At 40.1% G+C, this 23104-nt stretch overlaps 2 protein-coding genes across 3 annotated transcripts in view; one reads left to right on the top strand and one right to left on the bottom strand.

Annotated features, from left to right (window-relative positions):
• Window positions 1-19090, bottom strand: part of LOC101863788 (G patch domain-containing protein 1) — a 31927-nt gene extending 12837 nt beyond the window's left edge. For both annotated transcript variants that reach the window (XM_005089759.3, XM_005089760.3), the window contains exons 1-11: window positions 18827-19090; window positions 9030-9161; window positions 8484-8572; window positions 7722-7882; window positions 7387-7499; window positions 6480-6529; window positions 4565-4777; window positions 3188-3323; window positions 2843-2925; window positions 2239-2416; window positions 554-693 (exon numbers count right to left, since the gene is read on the bottom strand). In XM_005089759.3, coding sequence (XP_005089816.1) covers window positions 554-693; window positions 2239-2416; window positions 2843-2925; window positions 3188-3323; window positions 4565-4777; window positions 6480-6529; window positions 7387-7499; window positions 7722-7882; window positions 8484-8572; window positions 9030-9161; window positions 18827-18899 — 1368 coding nt within the window. In that variant the 5' untranslated portion in view covers window positions 18900-19090. The remainder of the gene's footprint in view (window positions 1-553; window positions 694-2238; window positions 2417-2842; window positions 2926-3187; window positions 3324-4564; window positions 4778-6479; window positions 6530-7386; window positions 7500-7721; window positions 7883-8483; window positions 8573-9029; window positions 9162-18826) is intronic.
• A 461-nt stretch (window positions 19091-19551) lies between these two features.
• Window positions 19552-21667, top strand: LOC101863556. Its single transcript, XM_005089758.3, has one exon. The coding sequence runs from the start codon at window positions 19673-19675 to the stop codon at window positions 21005-21007; it is 1335 nt and encodes a 444-aa protein (XP_005089815.1). The 5' UTR covers window positions 19552-19672; the 3' UTR covers window positions 21008-21667.
• Window positions 21668-23104: the final 1437 nt, after the last annotated feature.

Here is a 23104-nt window from a genome sequence, read left to right as displayed (position 1 = left end):
ATTCAATCTCTACGGCACTTTAAGAAATAGAAACCAAAAAAGAGATAATTAGAAAACTTACCCATTTAACCAGAAATATTCACATTCCAGTAGAGTAGCAGCATGGGTGCTTGGTGGGTGCTCTGGTATGGCTTACTCCTTCTTTCCTATCAAACGCTACCGTCCTTATCTCTCCTTTTTTTTGTGTGTGTGTTTGTTACTCTCTTGAAAAATCTCCAATCTTCTGCACGTATATATGAACTAATTGTGTTGCAAGTGCTGTAAAACTTACTAAAAAAAGAGTTGTAGCTAAATGGTAGAGACTCCATGCCCCATCCAGCACTGCATGATTATTCAAGCGGCAGGATCTACGGTTTAATGTCGGTCTCTTGTACAACATTCTCCACACTAACATTTTGGTGACTGTGCAAATTTGAAAATTGATATGGTAAAAAAAAAACCTGAATCTGTACACAGGGCATAAAGCTTGTTGCTGAGCAGAGATATGCCCTATACAAAAGTTATTTATTATTATTATTATTATATTACTTAATTATTCGTATAAAAGTCAAACCTCAGTGGGTCCAGCTTGCTGCGTTGCTGACTTGGATGGACCGGCCTCTGATCCTGTCAAGGACTGGGTCATGCTGATAGCTTCTTTGGTGGCCTCTATTCTCTGCTTGTCATGCGCTGGTATAAGGTCAAACACCGAGCCTGAACGGAGACATAATTTATCATACTTGTATTGTGGTTTGACAGCTCCATATGAATCAAAATGAAAAGAAATACAGTCAAAATTGTCTTTGGACGGCCATCCATTTTTGAGGAGAAAAGAGGGTGTCGTAGATAGATGGACATATTCAACAGCATCATTAGCACTAGTGATTGTCTTTGGGAGGTACAGCAGTCTCTGCCTAAATGCACGGTGTTCGGGAGGGCTCCTTAGCGTGTGTTTACACGGAGCGTGCGTTTACATGAACCTTTGCAAAGGGAGGAAGGGATGCAGTCATCTCAACTCATTAACTCTAGTGACCTCCATTGGAGGGAGGAGGTCATTTTGGCAGATAATGTGACGGCATGTGACTGTTTTGTGAAGGATTCCCGGACGGGTTAGGAATACAAATGCGTTGAATGGGGGAGGGGGGGAGAAAGACAGACTTCATGTAATAAATCATATTATTATGCACTATAAATGCCGGGAACAGATAGTGTAGGAGGAAACTGCTGGAGATAGTCATAGAGATGACAGCCCAGCCACGTGGCTTTCCAAGCGACCACCCCGACTGTAAATTCATGCAGAATCATTCTCTACATTCAGAGAAACATTTCTCTTGTGATTCGTTGAACAAGTACGTTATAAGTTCTTCGAGGGCAGCTGATTAGGCTTACTTATCTAATCTTTTATCCTGTCTAGATCTAGTGTTTTACGGCATTTACGGGTGTCGCGCATCAGGCCTAGATCTAACTAAACATTACAAGCAGTCACTCAAACACCAGCCAGAAACCTTCTCTCAAAGATACATTTCCAGTGACCAATCAAAAAACATTTCAGTCCCCCAAATCACCCCACCCTCACCCGGTTTTCTTGGCTTGTCTATGCAAGCTGTGCAGGTTGTAGTGAAAATTTCCCCTTGTCAAGCTTAACCTGTCAGCGTGTTTCGCGGATCGGAGCGTGCGTTTAGAGGGAGTGACCGTGCGTTTGTACGTCTAAATTTTATAGTAAAAAACCCGTCAGATGAGGAAAGCGTGTGTTTGAGCGGAGCATGCTTTTGTATGGCGTGCATTTAGGAGGAGACCACTGAACACCAAAGGCATCGGTATACTATTTGTACAAAGCAAGCCAACAGACAAGGCTGTGAAAGACATTGAAAGGCAAACAAATTTAATAAAAGCATAATAATTGCTACAATACCCTTACTATAAGTTTTGTTTTCTTAACTCTTTACAGTGATACAGTTCTCCAAATTATTTTTTTTTAAAGGAAATCCTTTGCAGGAAGGACAATATGAGCTCAGAGTCTTCCCTTACCACATTATCTATTTCTTTTCAGTAACTGAATGGCTCAACAGAAGAAACAATTGAACTTTCGTCACTCTTTCCAAGGAGAAAAAACAATTCAAACATCACAAAAATATGGTTGGTAAAATGCATGTATCATTATTTCACAGCAGAAGATTCACAAATTGATTTCATTGGAAAATGCTTAAAAATTGGTTAACAAATTTTTAAAAATAAAAACATTCACATCACAGTACTCACTCATGACAGGTGTCTCTCCCAGTATCAAACCTCGGTCAACTGCTGTCAACCCAGATGACCTTGACCCAGATTCAGAGCCATCCACACCAATGTCCTCAGGGAGATGACTAGTGATTCTCTTTTTCCTGAACCAGTGCTGCGGTTTGAAGTGGCGAGGCAAGGTCGGAGGAGGAAATTTCTGGAAACAACAACAGAAAGGACTAATTGGTCGCTTTTAAGCACAAAGGGGCTATCCCGAAAAAAGCTTTTTTTAAGAAAATCGAAGGTTAAGTTTTTGCCCCATGTGCAGTTTCTTTAAAAGACTAGAGTCTTCTCTATAACCAAAGAAATATACACACCATTGAAACCAAATTTCTCCTATAGGTAGGGCAATGCCCACTTTTGGTGGAGGTCAAGATTTCTGGAAAACCCCGAAATCTGGGTCAGACCGCTTGCCTTACAGAGTGACCAATTGTGACCAATTGGAGAGCTCCGATTGTTCAGTTTTAGACAGGTCTGCTGCCACCTGTTGTGTTAAGACAACTTTAAAATTTCACATTGTTTCACATTCTTTTTTTTTTTTAAGTGATAATTTCTTCACCCCCTTATGAAAAAATATTCTTACCCTTCCGGGTTTGAGCGGCTTCGATGACAAGCAGAATCCTTCTAACAGTTTGCCGACATAGCTGACAGGAACATTCACTTTACCTGTGGACAAAACAAATAAATACACAAAAATATGTATAAAACGGCAGGAGAAGTTCCTCTCTCCCTCATTCTTTAAAATTCTAAAAGCAAAAAAATATAGTACATGTAATTAACGCTTGTTCAATATCAGCTTTTTCTGAGACAAAGCAAACATGTTAATCCGAAAGAAAAATGTTAATTTATGATAACTCTGTATAACTGGAAAACTTACTCTGTGGTTCTAAAAATGGAACAAGATGCCATGAGCTTTAAACATCCTTACCATGCTCCCTGGGAGCTGTCCAGCCAAAATTGCTGTCTTTCGATTTCCCGCCATCCATGGTGTTGTTGTACTGAGACATGTCCTCTTGAGCATAGATGTCTTCGTCCTCATCCTCAAACACACCAACACCGAACGCCTGGTCAAGGTCAAATATTTTTCAAATTAATCAAATGAAGGATGAGTCATCTGTCAAATCAGCCCTTAACCTCTTCACTGCCGTGCGCCTGGAATTTACGAGCCTGAAAAATGTGGCGCTGTGCCTATGGCCCGTAGAATTTACGGGACTGACAGAGGTCGTTTTGATACCAATAATAAGGGAAGTTACTGCTAAAATCTTGTAACTATTATTGGGGTACCTTCCCTTTATATTTACAACCATTTCCCTCTCATTTGAAAGTGTCAGATTCAGATTTTAGCTCAAATAGAAGATCAGATCTAGATCTAACACATCAACTGCACAAAAATGATTTATTGGCAGTAACACAGACGGGCTTACATGTTTTATATATATGGATTGCATGAGCGTTGTATAGCATAAGGCAGGAAAAGCATCTGTACCTGCAGAAACTCACGCAACATGTATTCCCCTTTTTTTGTCTCATTATTCGAATGTGTGTTGTTTGGTGGTGTTGTTTTTGGCATCATGTTACTAACTCCAACTTTTCTCCATCTATCTCTCAATGAAATCCCCCTAAAATTATATATCAATAGAAACATGTTTCAGTGTAGAATATACATGCAGAAATTCATGAGAATATATTCATAAATAAAAACATTTTGGGAGGTAGAGTGGGGTCACCCCTGAGCCGCCTAGGTTCTTGGGATTTCTCCTGACACAGGGGCCTATTTACCTGCAGCATTGAAGGGGTTAAGATAAAGATATATGAAATAGGATAAGATGAATCTTTGTTGTCCAGACGAGAGCTCATTGGTTTGGTGTTTCATCACACACACACACATATACACACACACAACACACCACACATAATGCCTCATCATAATAATAATTGCATTATATAGCGCATATCCACGCTCTACAGCATGCTCTATGTGCTTTATAACTATTATTACCCCAGCAGACCCTGAGACACTTAGAAACATTCTCGGCTTCCCAGGAAGTACACAATGCAAGCAGCAGATTTCACATGCTCAAGCACTAACAAACTGGCAAGATCTTTCACTGTCCATAGCCAGGTACCCATTTCCACCTGGGTGAAGAGAGGAAAATTTGTGTAAAGTGCCTTTCCTGAGGACATATGGTCGGGACCTTCACGGGATTCAAACCTACGACTTTACGGTTGAGAGTTCGAGAAACCAAACCTCTAGGCCACCTACGCCACACATCCAATCCAGTCTATGCAAAATGTTTCCACTCACCTGTCCTTTTATACCTTTGCCTCTTGAACGAGACTTGGCAGGTCCTCCAGTGTCAAACAAGTTGATGTGTGACCCTGATAGGGCAAGACTAGGGTCAAGGCCACGGTATCCCAGACCATGAACGTTGTCTTTGGCCTCCAGAGAAATGGGGCAGACGTCTTGGGGGGCAAACGATACTTCAGACATATCTTCCGGCACATACCGATCAGAGTCCTTGAATGGAAAAAGTGACAGAAAGTTAGAAGAGACTACTCTAGTCATTGCTGAGGAGAAAACAGAAAAAAAAGAAAGGTTTTTACGGCGCTCGCAACTGCATAAGGTTATATGAGCACCAAGGGGTGGATGTCACCAAAGAAGTCCAAACGGGGAATCAGGCTTACTTGGCTCACCTCTCTAGCCTCAACAGTACAAAGTCTGCTTTGACTATAAAAGGCACCCCGTAAATAGCAGTTCACATGAGAGTGCCAAACATTTAAAAGAAGTAGAGGAAACATGACGATAGTAAGGATCAGGAAAGAGAAAGCAGCAGTTCCTCCTATGTTGTTCCGGCACAGTATGAGCATGACATTTGATAAATCAGTCCATTTCCAATTCTACTGTGAATGAGAACATGTTAATATCCCCCCTTTGGGACTGGCCTAAAGACATTTCAGTCAGTGGCACTGCCATGGGGAGCGCATTGTACCCTACAAAGGAGCAAAACATTTAAATATAATATACTACAGTAGTCTCCGTCAAAACGCACACCATGCAAAAGCACTCTCTGCTCAAACGCTTGCTTTCGTCATCTGACGGGTTTTTTTACTATATAATTTATATATTTAAAAAACCCACGGTCACTCTCTTTAAACACACGCTCTGATCTGTGAAAGAAGCCGACAGGTAAAGTTGGACAAAGGGAAATTTCCACTACAACCTGCACAGCTTACATGACAAGCCTAGAAAACCGGATAGTTGGTGAGAATGCCTCTCACGCCGAACAAAGTGAGTGATGGACAGCGTTTTCACACCCAACGTTCCACAGACACAGACTGGTCGCTGAAAAGTTGGGGGGTTGGGGGGCTGGAACGTTTTTTTATGGTCACAGGAAATGCATCTCTGAGAGAAAGTTTCTGACTGGTGTTTGGGTGACCGCGTGTAATGTTTAGTATTGTTTAGTTAGACTTAGGCTTTGATGCGCAAAACACGTGAATGCAGTAAGGAATCCATGCAGTAAAACATTAGATAGGCCCTACTTTATAGGATTAAAGATTAGTCGAGTAAGCCTAATCAGCTGCGCTCGAAGAACATATAACGTACTTGTTCAACGAATCACAAGAGAAATGTTTCTCTGAAAGTAGAGATCTATGATTCTGATGTCGTTCATGAATTTACGGTCGGGGTGGTCGATTGGAAAGCCACGTGGCTGCGTCGTAGTCTCTATGACCATCAACAACAATTTCCTCTACTCTAAGGCTATCTGTTCCCGACATTTTATGGTGCATATCATTATACTGAGTCTGTTTTTCTGCCCCCGCCCCCCAACCCCCATTCAACGCCCTTGTATTCTTAACCGCAGTCGGGGAATCCTTCACAAAACAGTCACGTGTCGTCATATTATCGGCCCAAAGTGACCCCCCCCCCCCCAAAGGGAGGCCACTAGAATATCAAGACAATGAGATGACTGCGTCCCTTCCTCCATTTGCACTGCTTCATGTAAATGAACGTTCCGTGTAAACACACGCCCAGGAGCCCCCCGCACCGTGCATTTAAGCGGTGTCTACAGTACCATACTAAAAACATTTTTGTATTCCTACGAGACTTCAAATCAAAACAGATTGAACATGTGAAGAAGTGACTTCATTAATATTACATTTATATGTATAAACGAAGACAATGCACATGTTCTTTAGACACAAAGTTTTTGTTGACTTACAGAATCAGCCTCATCAGATGGGGGAGGGGCACAACCGTACATTTTCACTCCTGAAAGACAATGCAGGAAAACAAACTTTACCAAAAATTTCTGACATTTATTTGAAGTTTCTCCCTCTTCCCTTATATATGGTTACTCCATTTGCGCTCACCTTTAGAGAATGACTTGTTAAGCATACATGTTCCAAAAAATATTTACAATACATATGACAATAGCTAAAGATTACTTTTTTTTAAAAGTCCATTCCTGAAAAAAGGACGCGTGGTAGGGGAAGATCAGGATAATATTGGACTTGAAAGATTTTCTTTTCTTTAGTAAGTGTTTTGCGGTGCTCGCAACTGCATAAGGTCATATGAGCGAGCAGAACACATTAAACATTTTAAGTTGGAAGGAAATTTAGAATTTTGCCGGTGTGGCAGCCGCAACCTACTCTTCTCGATTTTGGACCACTAAGGGATCCTTAATGCGCACAGCTTGCACACCGGACCTCCAAGACTTTTCGCCTTTATCTGAGAAGGCTCGGTGTAGATCTTACTTACCATAAGATCAGGGGTGTGACTGAAAGACAGCAGCAAGAAGGAGACAAGGAGTAGCAGTACAAAGGCTGCAGAAAGAGTCAGGAGCACAGAGGAAGGGGCAAAGGAGTTGAGGGGGCAGGGGTAGAAAGTGGAGACGAAAGCAGATGACAGAACATTGTAAGACAGCACGAAAGGATGAGAGAAGAGAAAATTTTAGAAAAGAAAATTTTACGTCACTAACCGGATTCGAACTCGAACTGAGAGTAGAACACCTTAACCTCTAGGCCATGAGAGCCCCCTGAGATTTTTGCAAGCAAAGAAATGAATAATGAAACATAGTTACTAATGTCTGTTTGCAGACCTGGCACTTAATGATGAGATATCTGTACCTTTTGCTGAAGCTGCTTTCTTTCCTTTCTTCTTTTTCTTCTTTATTCGAGGCCCTAACCCTTGGCCTTCCCTCCATCCCATCTTGCGGAGTAGTTTGATACCAATCGGCACCCTGAAAAAAAATCAGAAAGTCAAACTTTGTGTTTAACTTTATGCGACATGCTATGAGCCGTTACATTTTTTTCCTTAGACAAACAAAACTAAAGTTCATGCAAACCATACACAAAACCACAAGATTTGAATGAAAGAAAAGAGAATAAGGGCTACATCAACTTATTGAAAAAAGCGGGCAATCAGTTATTCAAGTTCCTATAAAATGAAAGTAAAACTGTACCTGTCTGGAATGACGAGATCCATAATGGACGAGCCTAAATCTATGGAAGATTTTGCAGTTATCTGTTGAGCATCATCAAGTAATTTTCTTTTTCTCTCCTCTGACGTATAACTGGATACTGTTGCAAACTTCCTGGGAGCAATACCATGTTCTTCAAAATCCTGTGAAAAAAAAAGTAATCCATAAAAATAGCGCGACTACAGTTTGTTCCTATCTATAATGATATTTTACATTGTACAGAAACAAAATATTTTTTCTGAAAGTCCGCGAGATTCACCTGCCACACAAACATCAGGAAACTGTCCAGTCGAAAGCTATACTGTCTGTAGCAACTTCTGTAACTACTGAACAGCGAAACTCATGACTTCTTGAAGCAACTTTTTAAGGTGAATGAACTGAAAATATTTTCCGGACTTCATTCGTGAATCATAGTAAATAACAACAAGTATTCCCAAAGGAATTGAAGGATAATTAGACTTGTAAAAAATAATAATGCCTCAGCCGAGAAGAAAAGTCATTATAAGGCGACAAAAAATCTACCTTTTCTCCCAACCATTTAGGATAAACATTATACACCTCAGAATGTTATGTGCAACTGTAGAACACATAAGTATTTATATATGTAATGCATCTAATTTTTTCTGTTAAATTACCTTCGTGTTTAAAAAAAAAAGAAAAAGAAAATATTATTCTTAGAGCTTAAGTCTAATCTAACAATATTCTATTTCTAATTTTGAGAAAGATATAGAAAAGGATAATAACCTCATCATCCATAAAGTCCTCTGGTCTAAATTCCTGTCTCCCATCATTTTTCTTGTCTCTTGAAGACACAAATTCCGATGGCATGAATCCTGAAATACAAACACAGACAGGAAACAACATCAGTTTAACTGTTAGTTGAACGAAAAGAGAACAAACTGAAAAGCCCTTCATAACAATCAACAGATTATAAAAGAAAACCCAGGTCAAATGATGCCACCTTTGTATTTAACCTTTCCATGCAAATACAATGACGCTCCATTAAGTATCAGTGACGAGGTAAAATTGCAAAAATCTCCAAAAGAATCCAAGATATTAACTATAATATACGCAAAGTAGCACATGGCTTAACAGAAAATTGCGAAACATTTCATTGAAACAAATAAAATAATCTTTTTTTAATTAGGCCTCGCTATTTCCAATAAAGATTACATGTGTATAGATTTCTCTACAAGAAAAAGTAACTGAATAAATAAACATCAGTAAACAGCATTACCTTCATATAATATATGCATATATTATATTACTTATAACTACAAAATTAATCACCTTCTTTCGTTCCAACAGTGTTGAAAAAGCCAGCAGAAAAACCACCAGTAAAGGCACCGTGAAATCGTCTCCGGCCATGTTTATCCCTTGCTGTTAAATCTTGAACGTTGGTCGGCTTCTTCAAAGGTACCCCTGTGAGCACAGACAAAATACAAGAAACTGAACAGTGGGCTCATCATCATGTAGGTACTGGCCATGCCAAAGCTACAATGTTTTATTCATATGTTCACATTGGCACAGACAACAGACAACTTTTTATTTTTTCACAGGTTATCCATTATTCACACTCCTTGTTAATGGGGGTTGGGGGGGGGGGGACTTTCTTCTTTTTCAAGGGAGGGTGGGAGGGGAGTGGATTTAATTATATTTTAATTTACTTTTTTTAAATTAAAATTTTTCAAAATTTAATTTCTTATTTATTTTTTTATTTTACTTCATTTTTTAAATTTCTTTCTTTCTTTTCTTTTTTTTTTTTTGGGGGGGGGGGGTCAATAGGTAGTTTATATTCTCATCGACACAATTTGGATCAAATAGGAAGAGGTGGGCTTCAACACCGCCTGTCAGGGCCAGAGTCAACCTGGGCTGAAAGGGACCCACTTGAAATCCCTGCAGAAAGTCTAAGATACACAATAAATATTCTCTCAGCATGAGAATCGAGCTTGGGTTTTCAGCGCACCACACCGAAGTGCCAAACCACAACACGACAGATGCTGGTTTAAACACTCATGATTCCTGGCCCTGACTAAATTTGTCCGAACACAGTCATATATATATATATATAGTATGTAATAGGATAACCTGGTTTTGAGTCCAACGATTACTCTATCCTCAACTTAAGCCTGCCCCTACCCTTAACCCCATTAAGCTATTTTCGTTATTCCAGTACCCTTCACTACAAAACCGAAGATAGCTTGAGTTACAACCAGAACCATTTCTTTTAATTGATTTCATTGCAGTTGTCTAGCAATGCCACTCGCTCGCGGCATGTCAGGTAATTATATAGTCACAAGAATTCCTAAGAATGAAAATAAATTAAAAGTAATAAAGACATTGAAAAATTGAAAGCAGAGCTAGGTTCTACATTAAAAAATCACACTAGCTACCAGTTTTATTCCTGATTAAAGAACAGTTTTTTCTTCAAATATATCTCAAGAATTTGCCCATTTTTGCATATTTTCAACATACTAAAATGTTTTACTACTGAAAATATTCATAATTTTTTATTCATCAATTAATTTAAAAAACCCAAAAAGTACACTGTTCACAGTACAAAAAAGCTCTTCCACTTAGTTACGCTTATTTTAAAGAAATTTAAATGAATAGTTAATTAATTGTCATCGGCAGTGCTACAGTAGTCAACACATCACACATACATTTCCAAGATATATAGCTATAGGAAAGGCCTACTGATAAAGTAGCAATGACGATGAAAAAATCAAATTTGTATATATATTCAAATTGCATTGAAACAAGTTAACATATGACAGTTGAAAGAGGATTACATTCTAAGAACTGTTGTTTTTAATTTTTTTTAATGCATAGATAAAAATAAAAGTTATTGGGCTTTTTGTTGCAAAATTTTGGGGGAACCTTTATGCATTATAATCATTACGAGAAAATATCGTCAAAAAGTGGGACAATTCTTGATGTATTTTCAGGAATTTACATTCATAAATCATTAATGAAATGAAGTATATTTGAATGAAACTTGGCATATATCCCCAATATGTGATTTTTTTGTGGCCAGAATCTAGTTCTGCTATTCATTTTTCAATGTCTTTATTACTTAAGATCTTTAAGACTAATTAATATTAGTGTGAACATTTGTTTGACCGCGCAACATCCCTTACTTGAAGAGCTATGAGGGGGGGCGCGGGGGGGCTCACTGGCTTGGAAGGCAGGTTTAACAAAGACAAAGCTTCATAATTTTCATCACATCTTTGTTTAAAAACTACTCTGGTCTAATTTTAAACATACTGGGTAGAAATTAGTTGAATTTGCCCCACCTGTTATAGAAATTATATAACTTTAATCTCGAAAGAATCAGCACTGTTCTCCATTCGTCCCTTCTACAACTTCAAAGTGGTGTGGGAAAACCAGCAATGGGCTTTTTGTAACCTGTTTAGTTTTCAGTAGCCAATCATATACAGTTGAACCTGCCCTGACGGCCACCTCTATAAGACGGCCACCTGTACAAACGGCCACTTTCCATCTCCCTCCTTGCTTTTTTTCTATATAATTTAACTGTGTAAAACGGGCACCTGTCCAACATGGCTGCGGCAACATATTTTAACACACAACCCCTATCACACAAAGCAATAACACCTGTCTTAGACAGCCACCTCAGTGACCCCATTACGTTTTGTTATAAGTTGTGCTTTGGCCCCTGGCGTTGTGGGCGAGCCGTCATAATCCAATCACCTGTCGTTGTTGATAGGTAGTCCCTCCAACCAATTATGTTGCGTAGGCCCCTTCCACAGTTTACCAATAGGTAACAAATTTTCAGCTGCTGGTGAGGGAAGAGTGTGACCCCTCATAACCTATAAGCCCCACCCAGAACTTATATTACAAACCTCTCTCCATCGACAACTTTTCTTTGACCTGGAGTTGGGATGGGTATTGGTGGGGTGGAAAGCAGAGGTTCAATGTCAGCACTGTACTGGATGTGACTTTACGTAGGGAATACCCAGCTACATACATGTATTAAGCATGCACTTATCGGAGAGCCCTATGACTGCGGAGAAGGTGCAGAGACCATTTGCGTCTTGCTTGTTGACAACATTAAACCCTCTGGGATCTGCCATGCCTTCCCCTGCCCCCATCTCTCGGATGAGAGGACTTAATTGCTTTGGGAGGAGGGGAAAATCTAGCTTCTAATTGGCATTATTATTACTATTAGTATTATTATATTATAATTTTTGTATTTCAGCAACACACAGCAACTATGCTCTTAATAGCGTATTTCTCTTCTTTATCTCCTCAAACAACTTCTTAATATAATACAACAGACACCAACATACCCATTCATTTTTCTTACAATCTCTCTGTGATGGAGTTGAGTTTTTGTTTGTGGCATTGCACCTACAGGCACTGCTTTATCTCCTACCCCGGGATGGAAGGAAAATACCACCAGTTTTAGATGCTATAACAACTAGATGTAGTCACGTGATCGGAGGGGTATCCTGGTCTGACGTCGAACAAGATGGGCGCCTTACCTAAAAATAGTTTGTGTCTTTCTACGTTTAATCGCATGTATCTAGAATCTAGATCTAGATCTATTTCTAGACAGTCAGTGTCCCATGGTGATGGGCAGGTATCGATTCTTTGATACCTATAGGTATTGGTATCAGTATCGATACCTGTTCTAAACATCGATACCTGTTCTAAACATCGATACCTGTGTGTTATTCATCCCACGGCTGCCAGAGCTAGTGTTTTGGGCCTTGAGAATTTTTTGTTTAACAAAATTGATTTATAGGTTTTCTTGGGGGGGGGGGGGGGGCAGGCTTTTTAAATGAATCAAGTGATTTTTTTAAAAACGAAAATACAGTCGAACCTGTGTAAGACGGAATCGCAAGGGAGCCAGAAAAAAATTCCGTCTTAGACATTTTCCGTGTAAGACAGGGGAATTTAGGGGGGAGATGGAGGTGTGGGGGGGGAGGGTCAAAGGCCCAGCCGGTGGGATCAAGGATCGCTTGTCCGATCGGCAAGCAGTGGTCAAAACTTCACACCTCTCAGCTGCTATCCTGTCTGATAATGACATGCATCAGTCTTACTTATCCAATTACCACCAGTGCTTTCCATTCATAGGACCACTGTTTGACCTATTAAAAACAGAAACGTTTGAACATCTCCTTTGCTTCCACCCTTAGCCCCACCCACCACCAATGCCACCCCTCACTTACATATCTTTTCTCGGCTGGCCGTACGATCAGGGCGGCAGGCATTGGTCAAACTAATTTCACACCTCTGGCTTCTGGCTACTCAAAAAAGCTACCGTAGTGGCTCGCTACTTGAGCACTCTCACGGGCAGTCGTGAGATTTCACACCCACACTCTACACTGACCATCTGCATCACTCAGGGCTCACATGATGGGGTAACATCTACCCCCAAATTGCTCCCCTACTCCCCTTCCTCGCCCAGCGGCATGACCATAGCATTCAGTTTAGAGTCGGCGGAACCACACTTGCGAGTTTTGTTTCAAATCAGGGCTGAGCAGGCAAAGCATTTTCCATCTTAGACAGGTGAAACCCTCGGAAGGGAGCGGATTTTTCTTTCCATTTCCGCGTTGGACAGGTTTCCGTTTTATACAGGTAATTAAAGAGGAATATATCAAAGGGGAGCGGGGAGATTCCGTTAAGACAGTTTTCCGTTTTACACAGGTTTCCGTTAAGGCAGGTTCGACTGCAGTGAAGCTTTTCAAGAAATCTAGTGATTTTGCAAAATCCTCTATGGCAACCCTGATTTATCCTCATTGGTTTAATTTAAAGTTGCTAAAAATCTGGTAAACTGAATTGCCTTTTTAGAACTCTTGTGTTCTCACAATACTCACATTTTCTACCAGTTTTCTCATGTTAATAGGGCCTTAGATAAGTGCGGCTAGACTGGGAGGCTTAAAAGTATGGCTAGACTGTCAGGCTAGCCGTACTTTATGGCTGAATTGTAAATGAAATTTTTAGTTTGCAAAGCCTAAAGTATTTGTATTTCAGACAAAACCAAAAGGTGTCTTACTGACTTGCATTATTTAAAGGCCAGCACTATTTCTCCGAACGTTCGGGAAAATAAAGCTGAGCAATATTTCTCCGAACACTTTGAAATCACATCCCGCAAATGTCGGATATATAGAATCTATATCCGAACTCTTGCAAAGGCAAAAAATCACGAGACCGGAAGCCGGAAACCGTTTGGAGAAATAAAGATCGGCACTATTTCTCCGAACGTTCGGAGAAATAGTCACTCCGTTATTCAAACCTGAATATTTTCTAGATCTAGATCTAATGAGACCTGTGTACTCTACAGGTTCGAGTCGATAGGGCCAAACCTAGATCTAAGTACGGCTAGACTGGCTAGTGCTTAAGTACGGCTAGCCATTTCGATTTATTTACCCCCCCCCCCCCTCTCCTTTACAAATAATTTTTGTTTGAGTCTCAGTTGATAATAGTCACAACCTGTCCAGACGTGATTACCTAAATACTTGGAAGAGTATAGTTATATTTTTGTCTTTACTTATAATCCGGAGGTTAGGACACAGATTTTTTTCGCCCCCTCCAGCCTACCCTGCAGTAATGGGTACCTGACTTCGAGTTGGGGAAGTAAAGATGGCGTGGAAAGGAACTGGCCACCCTACCACAATATGCCGAAGGCCCAAGAAGTTGTCTCACTAACAAGGCAATGCCCAATGTCCGGATCGCCCCGCCCCCCCACCCCCCATGTTTCCCACTTTCTTTGTTGTAGAAAAAGGTAAAATTGAAGATTAGCAGATCTCCTGGCACCTGCATATATTATGAGCTGTGTGTAAAAAAAAAAAGACCAATTCGTTAAAATACACAAGCCTGTGTCATCTCGATTGTTTACCAAGAAAAAGTTGTGTTGCTGTGTAGAGCCGAGCATACGGCAACCTTTGATTCCATAGACCAGCGCACAATCCATAACGTAGATCTACGTCAAGACTAGTTTATTATTGTAATAATGATCAGTTGCCGGGGGGGGGGGGGGGGGGGGGGGGGGACTGACTCGTATGCGACCGATAGCGCCCCACTCGATACCTTGAAAAAGTACTAGCAAAGATAGTACATAACAAGATGGGCCCCTTCTCTCTTTGAGACAATTAAAAAAGTGTCCTCAAAATTTGGTGGCGCCCTCTTCACAAAAGCGCACTCTTTGCGAACAGAGTTACCCTGTCTACTTGAGTTTTACAAAATCAAAGTGAAACTAACATGTTTTGGGATAAATTTCGGAAGAACGCTTTTTTAAAATGGTTACGCTGACAAAAAACCTCTTCTGGAGGAAAGGGTGATGGTTTTCTTCATTTAATTAATAATTTGACTTTAGAATGAAAGGCGAGAGGTCATTAAAATAAGGCCACCTTTATTCTCACCCGGAGTGAGAATAGTGCAGGCGAGTCTTGTGGCTATTCTCACCCGGTGCGCGTTCACCAAATTTTGCGTTCTCCCTAAACCACAGAATTCTACACTGTGATAACAGAAAAATTGTAGAATTCTGTGCCGTGAACAAACGTTCCATTACAACTGTAGCCTACTAAAAGCGTACAATTTTGTCTGTGCGTAGTGGAGAGAGAGAGAGAAAGAGAGAGAGGAGTAGCGCGAGAATTTCCGGGCAAAACAAAATGGCGACCCGCGTAGTTCGGCTCGATTCGAAAAGTTAAATAGCCGTAGCATCTTTGTAGACAACCAAATTTATTTACTTTTGTGTTTTAACATCATTTTTTAACTTTGTTTTGGTCAATTTGATCGTCCACACCGATAGACAGTATTCAGAAAGAGACAGAGAGAGAGAGAGAAGATGGGAGGAGTTGATCTTGCGAGAACTTCCGGGCGGGTGAGAATAGCGAATAGCCACTTTTTTAAAATAAAAAAAACCTAAAACTCCGCACTGAACGTACCCGAACTGCTGATGAACAGCAGTCGATCTGCGCATGCAAGGAGGTGCTATTCCTATTCTTCTTCTGGAAAAACGAAAGAGAGCTTCAAAACAGGGAAAGATTGAAGAATACCGGACCAGCGGACTGACTTTGCCTATGTCTCAACCTTAGCCTTAGGAATTTATGATTTTCCCGTTTTTAATATCTCTCAATGGAGAATATCGGACCGGTAGATCTATTCCTTAAAATTTTGTCAGGGGGGAGACCCCCCTTAACCCCCCCCACCTCCTCCACCCCAGCCACCCGCCCCACTTTCTCGCGCAATAATGTACGAGTGGTCTGGTATTCTTCAATATTCCCCAAAACAGACTGCAGTGCCATCTGAAGCAAAGAGCATACTTCCTGCGGACACTTTTTTGGCTGAGTGGCCCATCTTGTTATTTACTATCTTTGGTACTAGCAATGATAGTACATAACAAGATGGGCCACTTCTCTCTTTGAGCCAATTAAAAAAGTGTCCTCAAAATTTGGTGGCGCCCTCTTTACAAAAGCGCACTCTTTGCGAACAGAGTTACCCCACTTGAGTTTTAAAAAATCAAAGTGAAACTAGCAAGTTTTGGGATAAATTTCGGAAGAACGCTTTTTTAAAAGGCCGGCACTATTTCTCCGAACGTTCGGGAAAATAAAGCTGGGCACTATTTCTCCGAACGTTCGGGAAAATAAAGCTGGGCACTATTTCTCCGAACGTTCAGGAAAATAAAGCTGGGCACTATTTCTCCGAACACTCTGAAATATCATCCTTTCCCCCAAATTTCGGATATTATATAGATCTATAATTATAGTATGGGCCTACCAAAGATTGTTCGTATACAATATGGTTCAATCGGTCCAAAAAATGTCCGCCGTAAATATTTATATAAAGAAATGCTACAATTCCAAACAGTTTTTCGCTATAGATATGACGTGTTGCCTATGAAAGGTGCTGCTTTTAAACGTAATGTGTTGTGTTCACTCGTGTGCTGTCTAGATCTAGATCTACGGAGGGTTATTGATAACTACACATAGAACTGGCATCTGCGTTTGTCACTGCTGCGACCAATGTACTGACACTGGCAAGCCCCTTAATGTGTGTGATTCCATAATTTACATGTAATATCCTGTACTTTAAAAAAAAAATTACGCACATTTAGGGTTAAAACTGCCAATCTTCTTCGGACAGGTGGACACACGCCCTTATTTGTTAATGTTTGTTGTTGTTTTTGGGCTGTTCTAATTTTGATTTCTTTCTGTTATGAAACCTTTCTTTTTCACGTTTTTACACTCATCTAAAAATCTCATCTAGACTAGCTGTTGAAAATTTAAATAGATATAAACCCAAAAATTTGCTCCTGTGTGTGTGTGTGTGTGTATGTATGTGTGAGTGTTTGAGTGTGTCTGTGTGTGGTAGTAAGTGGAGAGTGAGGAGTGTGTGTGTGTGTTTGTTTGTTTTTCGGGCTTTATTTCAGCCTTTATTCAGTAACAGTTCAAAGTATACAAAAATAGAAACACAGGATCCATTCACTCCAGGACTCATGAGTCATTCGTCTCTTTCAGTTTCACTCTTTCATTCAATTCCCGTGTTCTCTCCCGCGGCTCATCCCCGTCCGCATGACTTTCATACCCCACCCCATCCCTCCAGGCACACACAAAGAAAATCTCACTTGTTCCCTGCGAACCATGGACAATAATATAGGCAAAACACCGCCTGAGCTGCATTCTTTTTGTTCGTGAGCTGTGGACCAGGCCAGGGGTGGTCAGTGTCGTCGTCTTTTAGTTGCTGTCGCCTGTGGATACACTCGCACATTCTTCCTTTCACCCGCTCTTTCACTCACACTGTCTCTCCATCCACAGTTCAGCTCGTCATACGTTCAAAAGTTGCCCACTAGTTATGTTTAGTTAGTGTGTGTACATGTGCATGATGGTGGTGGGTGTGTGGTGGGTGTTACTGAAGGTTGTCTGTAGGCGGGCTTGCCATGCGGTACGTGTTCCTTCCCAGACCAGAGGCAGAGGCAGAATGAAAGTTGGCGCCGAACTCTCGCAATAAATAGGCAAAAAATCACGAGACCGGAAGCTGAAAACCGTTCGGAGAAATAAAGATCGGCACTATTTCTCCGAACGTTCGGAGAAATAGTCACTTCGTTTTTAAAATGGTTACGCTGACAAAAAACCTCTACCGGAGGAAAGGGTGATGGTTTTCTTCGTTTAATTTGACTTTAGAATGAAAGGCGAGAGGTCATTAAAATTTTAAAAAACTAAAACTCCGCACTGAACGTACCCGAACTGCTGATGAACAGCAGTCGATCTGCGCACGCAAGGAGGTGCTATTCCTATTCTTCTTCTGGAAAAACGAAAGAGAGCTTCAAAACAGACTGCAGCGCCATCTGAAGCAAAGAGCATACTTCCTGCGGACACTTTTTTGGCTGAGTGGCCCATCTTGTTATTTACTATCTTTGGTACTAGATCTAGGTATCGAATCGATACCTAAATTATGGTATCGGCCCATCACTAGATCAATGATAATACATAACAAGATGGGCCACTCAGCCAAAAAAGTGTCCGCAGGAAGTATGCTCTTTGCTTCAGATGGCGCTGCAGTCTGTTTTGAAGCTCTCTTTCGTTTTTCCAGAAGAAGAATAGGAATAGCACCTCCTTGCGTGCGCAGATCGACTGCTGTTCATCAGCAGTTCGGGTACGTTCAGTGCGGAGTTTTAGTTTTTTTATATTTTAATGACCTCTCGCCTTTCATTCTAAAGTCAAATTAAACAAAGAAAACCATCACCCTTTCCTCCGGAAGAGGTTTTTTTGTCAGCGTAACCATTTTAAAAAAGCGTTCTTCCGAAATTTATCCCAAAACTTGCTAGTTTCACTTTGATTTTTTAAAACTCAAGTAGGGTAACTCTGTTCGCAAAGAGTGCGCTTTTGTGAAGAGGGCGCCACCAAATTTGGAGGACACTTTTTTAATTGGCTCAAAGAGAGAAGTGGCCCATCTTGTTATGTACTATCATTGACTAGATCTAGTGTCCCACTTGAGTTGCTGATGTAAACAAACCAACATGGCGGCGGGACGGCAAATCTTAACCACTGCCGATACTTTTCTTTTAGCCTAGTGTACTGTTTACATCGGTTTCTAGCATTGCAGGGTTTGAAGTGGCTCACCTTCCTGAATTTCAGGTACTGGGGTACCCAATACAACAAAATCGTCGTCCGAGTCTTCACAGGAGGACGCCATAATACAGACGCGCAGTAACTGAATATTTTGGTTAGTTTATTATTTTGAGGTCTTCAATTATCATTAGGGAATTATTATTATTATTAAGGAATGGTGGTGTGAAACTTAATTGCAACTTTATTTTGAGAGACAAAAGATAATACATGCTATTGTATTGTATTAAGCTTAAATACACGTTAACATTCACATCTGTTGCCTATGGTTTAATTTACAAATTAGAGCTTACACAATGTATTGTGTAACAATGTGAAATATTTGTAGATCTATCTTTTTTTTTTTGGCTCAACAGAATCTCTCTACTCTCTACTAAAATAGAAAAGAGTAAATTGAAGACAATCCTATCTTCCAAAATTTACCATTTTGAGGATGATGTCTAATTTAATTAATCTGTGGATACTGTATATGCTTTAACTTTTAATACACCTCAACAGAAAAGTCTATCTAAATAGATTGTACTAATTGTTTTTAAGAAACATGTTTATTAATTTAACATCCTCATGAAAAATTTATATCATTTAAACAAGAATGACGGTGATATCTTTAAATTCAAAATTATTTGAAGGAAAATCATTGTATTTTTGACAAATCAATATACAAAAATGCAGAAGTTTCTCTTCCACTTTTTCGGAAGACAGACTAACGCATGCGCAAACGTCAAGAACGTAGATCTCGTTTTTTAGTGTGAGCGAAGTGAGTGAGTAGCCTACGACCCCCCTGCAAATGCTCATATTGGGAGGTATTGCCATGTTTTGTTGTGCCACCTCTCTTTGGATATGACGATGAAAAAAATAAGTATTAAGAGTATTAAGATTTCATCACAGAGTCGTCGCAACGATCAAGGATCTCAAGGTGAACGTGAGGGTGAATATCACCACCACCAACATCAACAACTTCATCACAATCCTCGTCCCCAATCGTTACAATACCAACATAGCCCTCAGACTCAAACTATTTTAGATTGTCCTGTCGGTTTACAGACACTTGACATATCAGAGCGACCTTGCTCCAATTCTCAGAGTTCAGAGCCAGTAACAGCTCCCTTATACCATAACAATGTTGCTGGCAGCATTGTGATCAATGAAGAACCACATCAAAGAAAGCGAGAAAGAATGGGCCTCTTTCGAAACTTGCGGCGTAAGTTCTCCTCTCTTCGAAAGTCGGAGGGTGCTGAATGCAATGGACACATTGAACAGCATCCTTCTCCGAATATAACTCCCAACTTATCAAACACTAGATTAAAAGAACGAAGCAAACCTCGATTCAGTTCAAGATCTAGCTCAGCTTCTCAAAGTTGTGACAGTCTAAACTCGCCCCTGAAACCATACATGTCTCCAAAATTCAATGAATGGCATTCCAACACTGATCGCCGTGACATTGAAGGAGTAAAAGATAAACCTGGATGTTTGTCCAAAGACATATCCCATTTTAGTCCTGCTAGTTCGCAACGGGAAGAAGGTGTTCTTGAAAAAGTGTGTAGTGCTGATGTGACTGTTCATCCAAATAAGGATCAGGACAAAAATGCCCGAAGCGATCCTTGTTGTGAACTTGCAGACTGTGTGGAATATGATCCAGTGAAAGAGCAAACTAAAATTTGGAGCCCTAAAGTGTGGAGTTTAACGCAAGAACTGTTCCGCCTCTCTAAATTTGGTTGGTACTGGGGTCCAATAACTCGCAACGAAGCTGAGGACAAATTGACTAATCAGCCAGATGGAGCTTTTCTCGTCAGGGATAGTTCTGATGAACGATACCTCCTCAGTTTGTCTTTTCGTTCTTACGGTCGCACCCTTCATACTCGGATAGAACACTGTAATGGAGTGTTCAGTTTCTATGCACAGCCAGACAGCGAAGGTTATCCTTCAATTGTGGATTTGATTGAACATTCAATGAATGAGTCCCAGACTGGAATATTTTATTACTCAAGATCGCGTTCCCCCGGTGCCCCACAGTTTCCAGTGTGGCTAACAAAACCAGTGTCTCGGTTCACACAGGTCAGATCATTGCAGTACCTGTGTCGCTTTGTTATCCGTCAGTATACAAGATATGACCACATCCAACAGCTGCCATTGCCCACCACTTTGAAAGGCTGGATTGAAGAAAATCAGTACTAACTCTATTCTCTTGCAATGTCAGATTGTGTTCAGTAACCATGTTTTGTTCTGTTATGCCATATTTTTTGAGTGCTTTACAAAAAAATTGCAGCAAAATGAATGTAATATATATAACTGTCCGTTATTTTTCATCATGTACTGATTGTTGCCTATTTCAGGTGAATATAAATTTCTCCATTGTGCAAGAAGGGGGCATAAGCAAGGAATAAGGAAGATATGGTAACAGTTTGTTGGGATTTTTTTTTTTCAAATTGTCTTATTTTATATTGATCCCCCTGCTGTGATCTTTTTGAAATTTCCTGTGTTTGAGGCTGCTACTGTGTATTTAGAAGATGGCTAGTTTCTCAGGTGTTGTTTTTTTTTTACTCACACTCTATGCCCTGAGTGCTTTTAGGTAAAGCCCAGACCCTTATAAATGCCTTTCCTTATTTTTTTTCGAAGTGACTATTTCTCCGAACGTTCAGGAAAATAAAGTTGAACTCTCTTTCTCCGAACGGTTTCCGATCTCGAGATTTTTGGGTTATTTGCGAGATTTAGGCGTCATCCTTTGGTTCTGCCAATCTGCGAGGACTGACTGGGAAAGATGCATTTTTTACATCAAATTCTATTTCTGGAGCTAGAGATTTTTAAATGTCTGAATATTCAGATACTTCAGTTGTGGTTGGGGCAACGTTCCCGGACTATACTTCATTTGAAAATACCTTCAAAAGGTACTGTGAAAAAACAAGACTGCTCGACCTTGGCAGTAACTTATTTTGCATTTAGTTACTCACCCAACAAAAACTAAAATCCTTCATGAAAAATAAATCCTTCCATGCCCCCCTCCCCGTTAACACCTTACACACACACTGACACACACACACGGGCAACTCCATTCGCTTATTAAATTATCAACAAATCTCGAGAATGGAGACCGTTTGGAGAAATAAAGTTCAAGTTTATTTTCCCGAACGTTCAGAAAAATAGAGCCGACCTATGTTTTTAGGGACCTTTGCCACTAGTTTGAGTAGTTTGAAGACTGCACCATGATCAGTCTTTGCTTCCCCATCCGATGACACAAATAAAAAGTTGGGAGGACTTCCGTAACGAGCAACCACTATGAGACAGAGTGTAGAATTGAGGAGTAGGGTTAGGGTTAGGCCTCTTCTTTACTATGTTTGTTGGGGTGGTCGCTCATTACGGAAGTCCTTCCAAAAAGTTTATGACACCATACAACAATTAGGAACAAGAAGTTAAAAGTGTAGGTCGATATATTTTTTAGAAAAATGTTTTGTGTCCCTGGCATATATTGTTTCTTGAGATGTTCTCCTTCATTCACATCATTGTTTGTGTTAATGTGAACACTGTCATTTTACCAACCAGACAAGCATTCTTACCACAATGGTGTCGTCGTAAGTTCCTTCTGAAATGCTCAAAAATGTTTGTGTTTCGATTTTTTTTCCTTTTTTTTTTTTAACACATTCATACTAAAACCAAATGGCTGAAAACTGAGGATTTATCCCCACCACCCCACCACCCCACCCCCGTAAGGAATAAAAATTTAGCGAATTTAGACTGCAATCCATCAAACAACATTGGAGGCCCATTATCTTTAAGTGGTGAATTCCTGTGTTGCATAGATCTATCTACAGCTACACTATAGATTCTATAAAGAGGTAATTTGAATTGAATCTTTTTGTAAAAGTCATGTGTTTGACACTGGTGTTTGGTGAGGTCAGACTATCACTATCTCTTTGACATTCATTTAATTCATGGCGAGCGGGTTAGAGTGAGTGACTGTCTAATTGGCAGGAGTCCAATTTTTTAAAATGTTATGATTATTAAGGAAATTGCTCACATTTCATGTTGGCAGTCTTTATAAACTTTCAAAGCAATTAATTTAGAGAGGAAGAAAGGGGGTGAAGAGCATGTGGAATGATATCATTTGCAGTGACTCACCCATGATTTATAGAAGTTTTTGTGTGCATTTAAATTGAGTTGTTGAAGTGTTTGTGCTACTTAAAAATTATGTCATTATTCTATCAAATTGAGTGAGTGAGTCAACGCTGTAATTTTGTTATTAAGTTAGTAAGTTTAACAATGTAAAATGACGATTCA

Source organism: Aplysia californica, unplaced genomic scaffold (genome assembly GCF_000002075.1).
Source record: "Aplysia californica isolate F4 #8 unplaced genomic scaffold, AplCal3.0 scaffold00009, whole genome shotgun sequence".
Taxonomy (NCBI): Eukaryota; Metazoa; Mollusca; class Gastropoda; order Aplysiida; family Aplysiidae; genus Aplysia; species Aplysia californica.
This window is presented reverse-complemented; position numbering and strand designations above follow the sequence as displayed.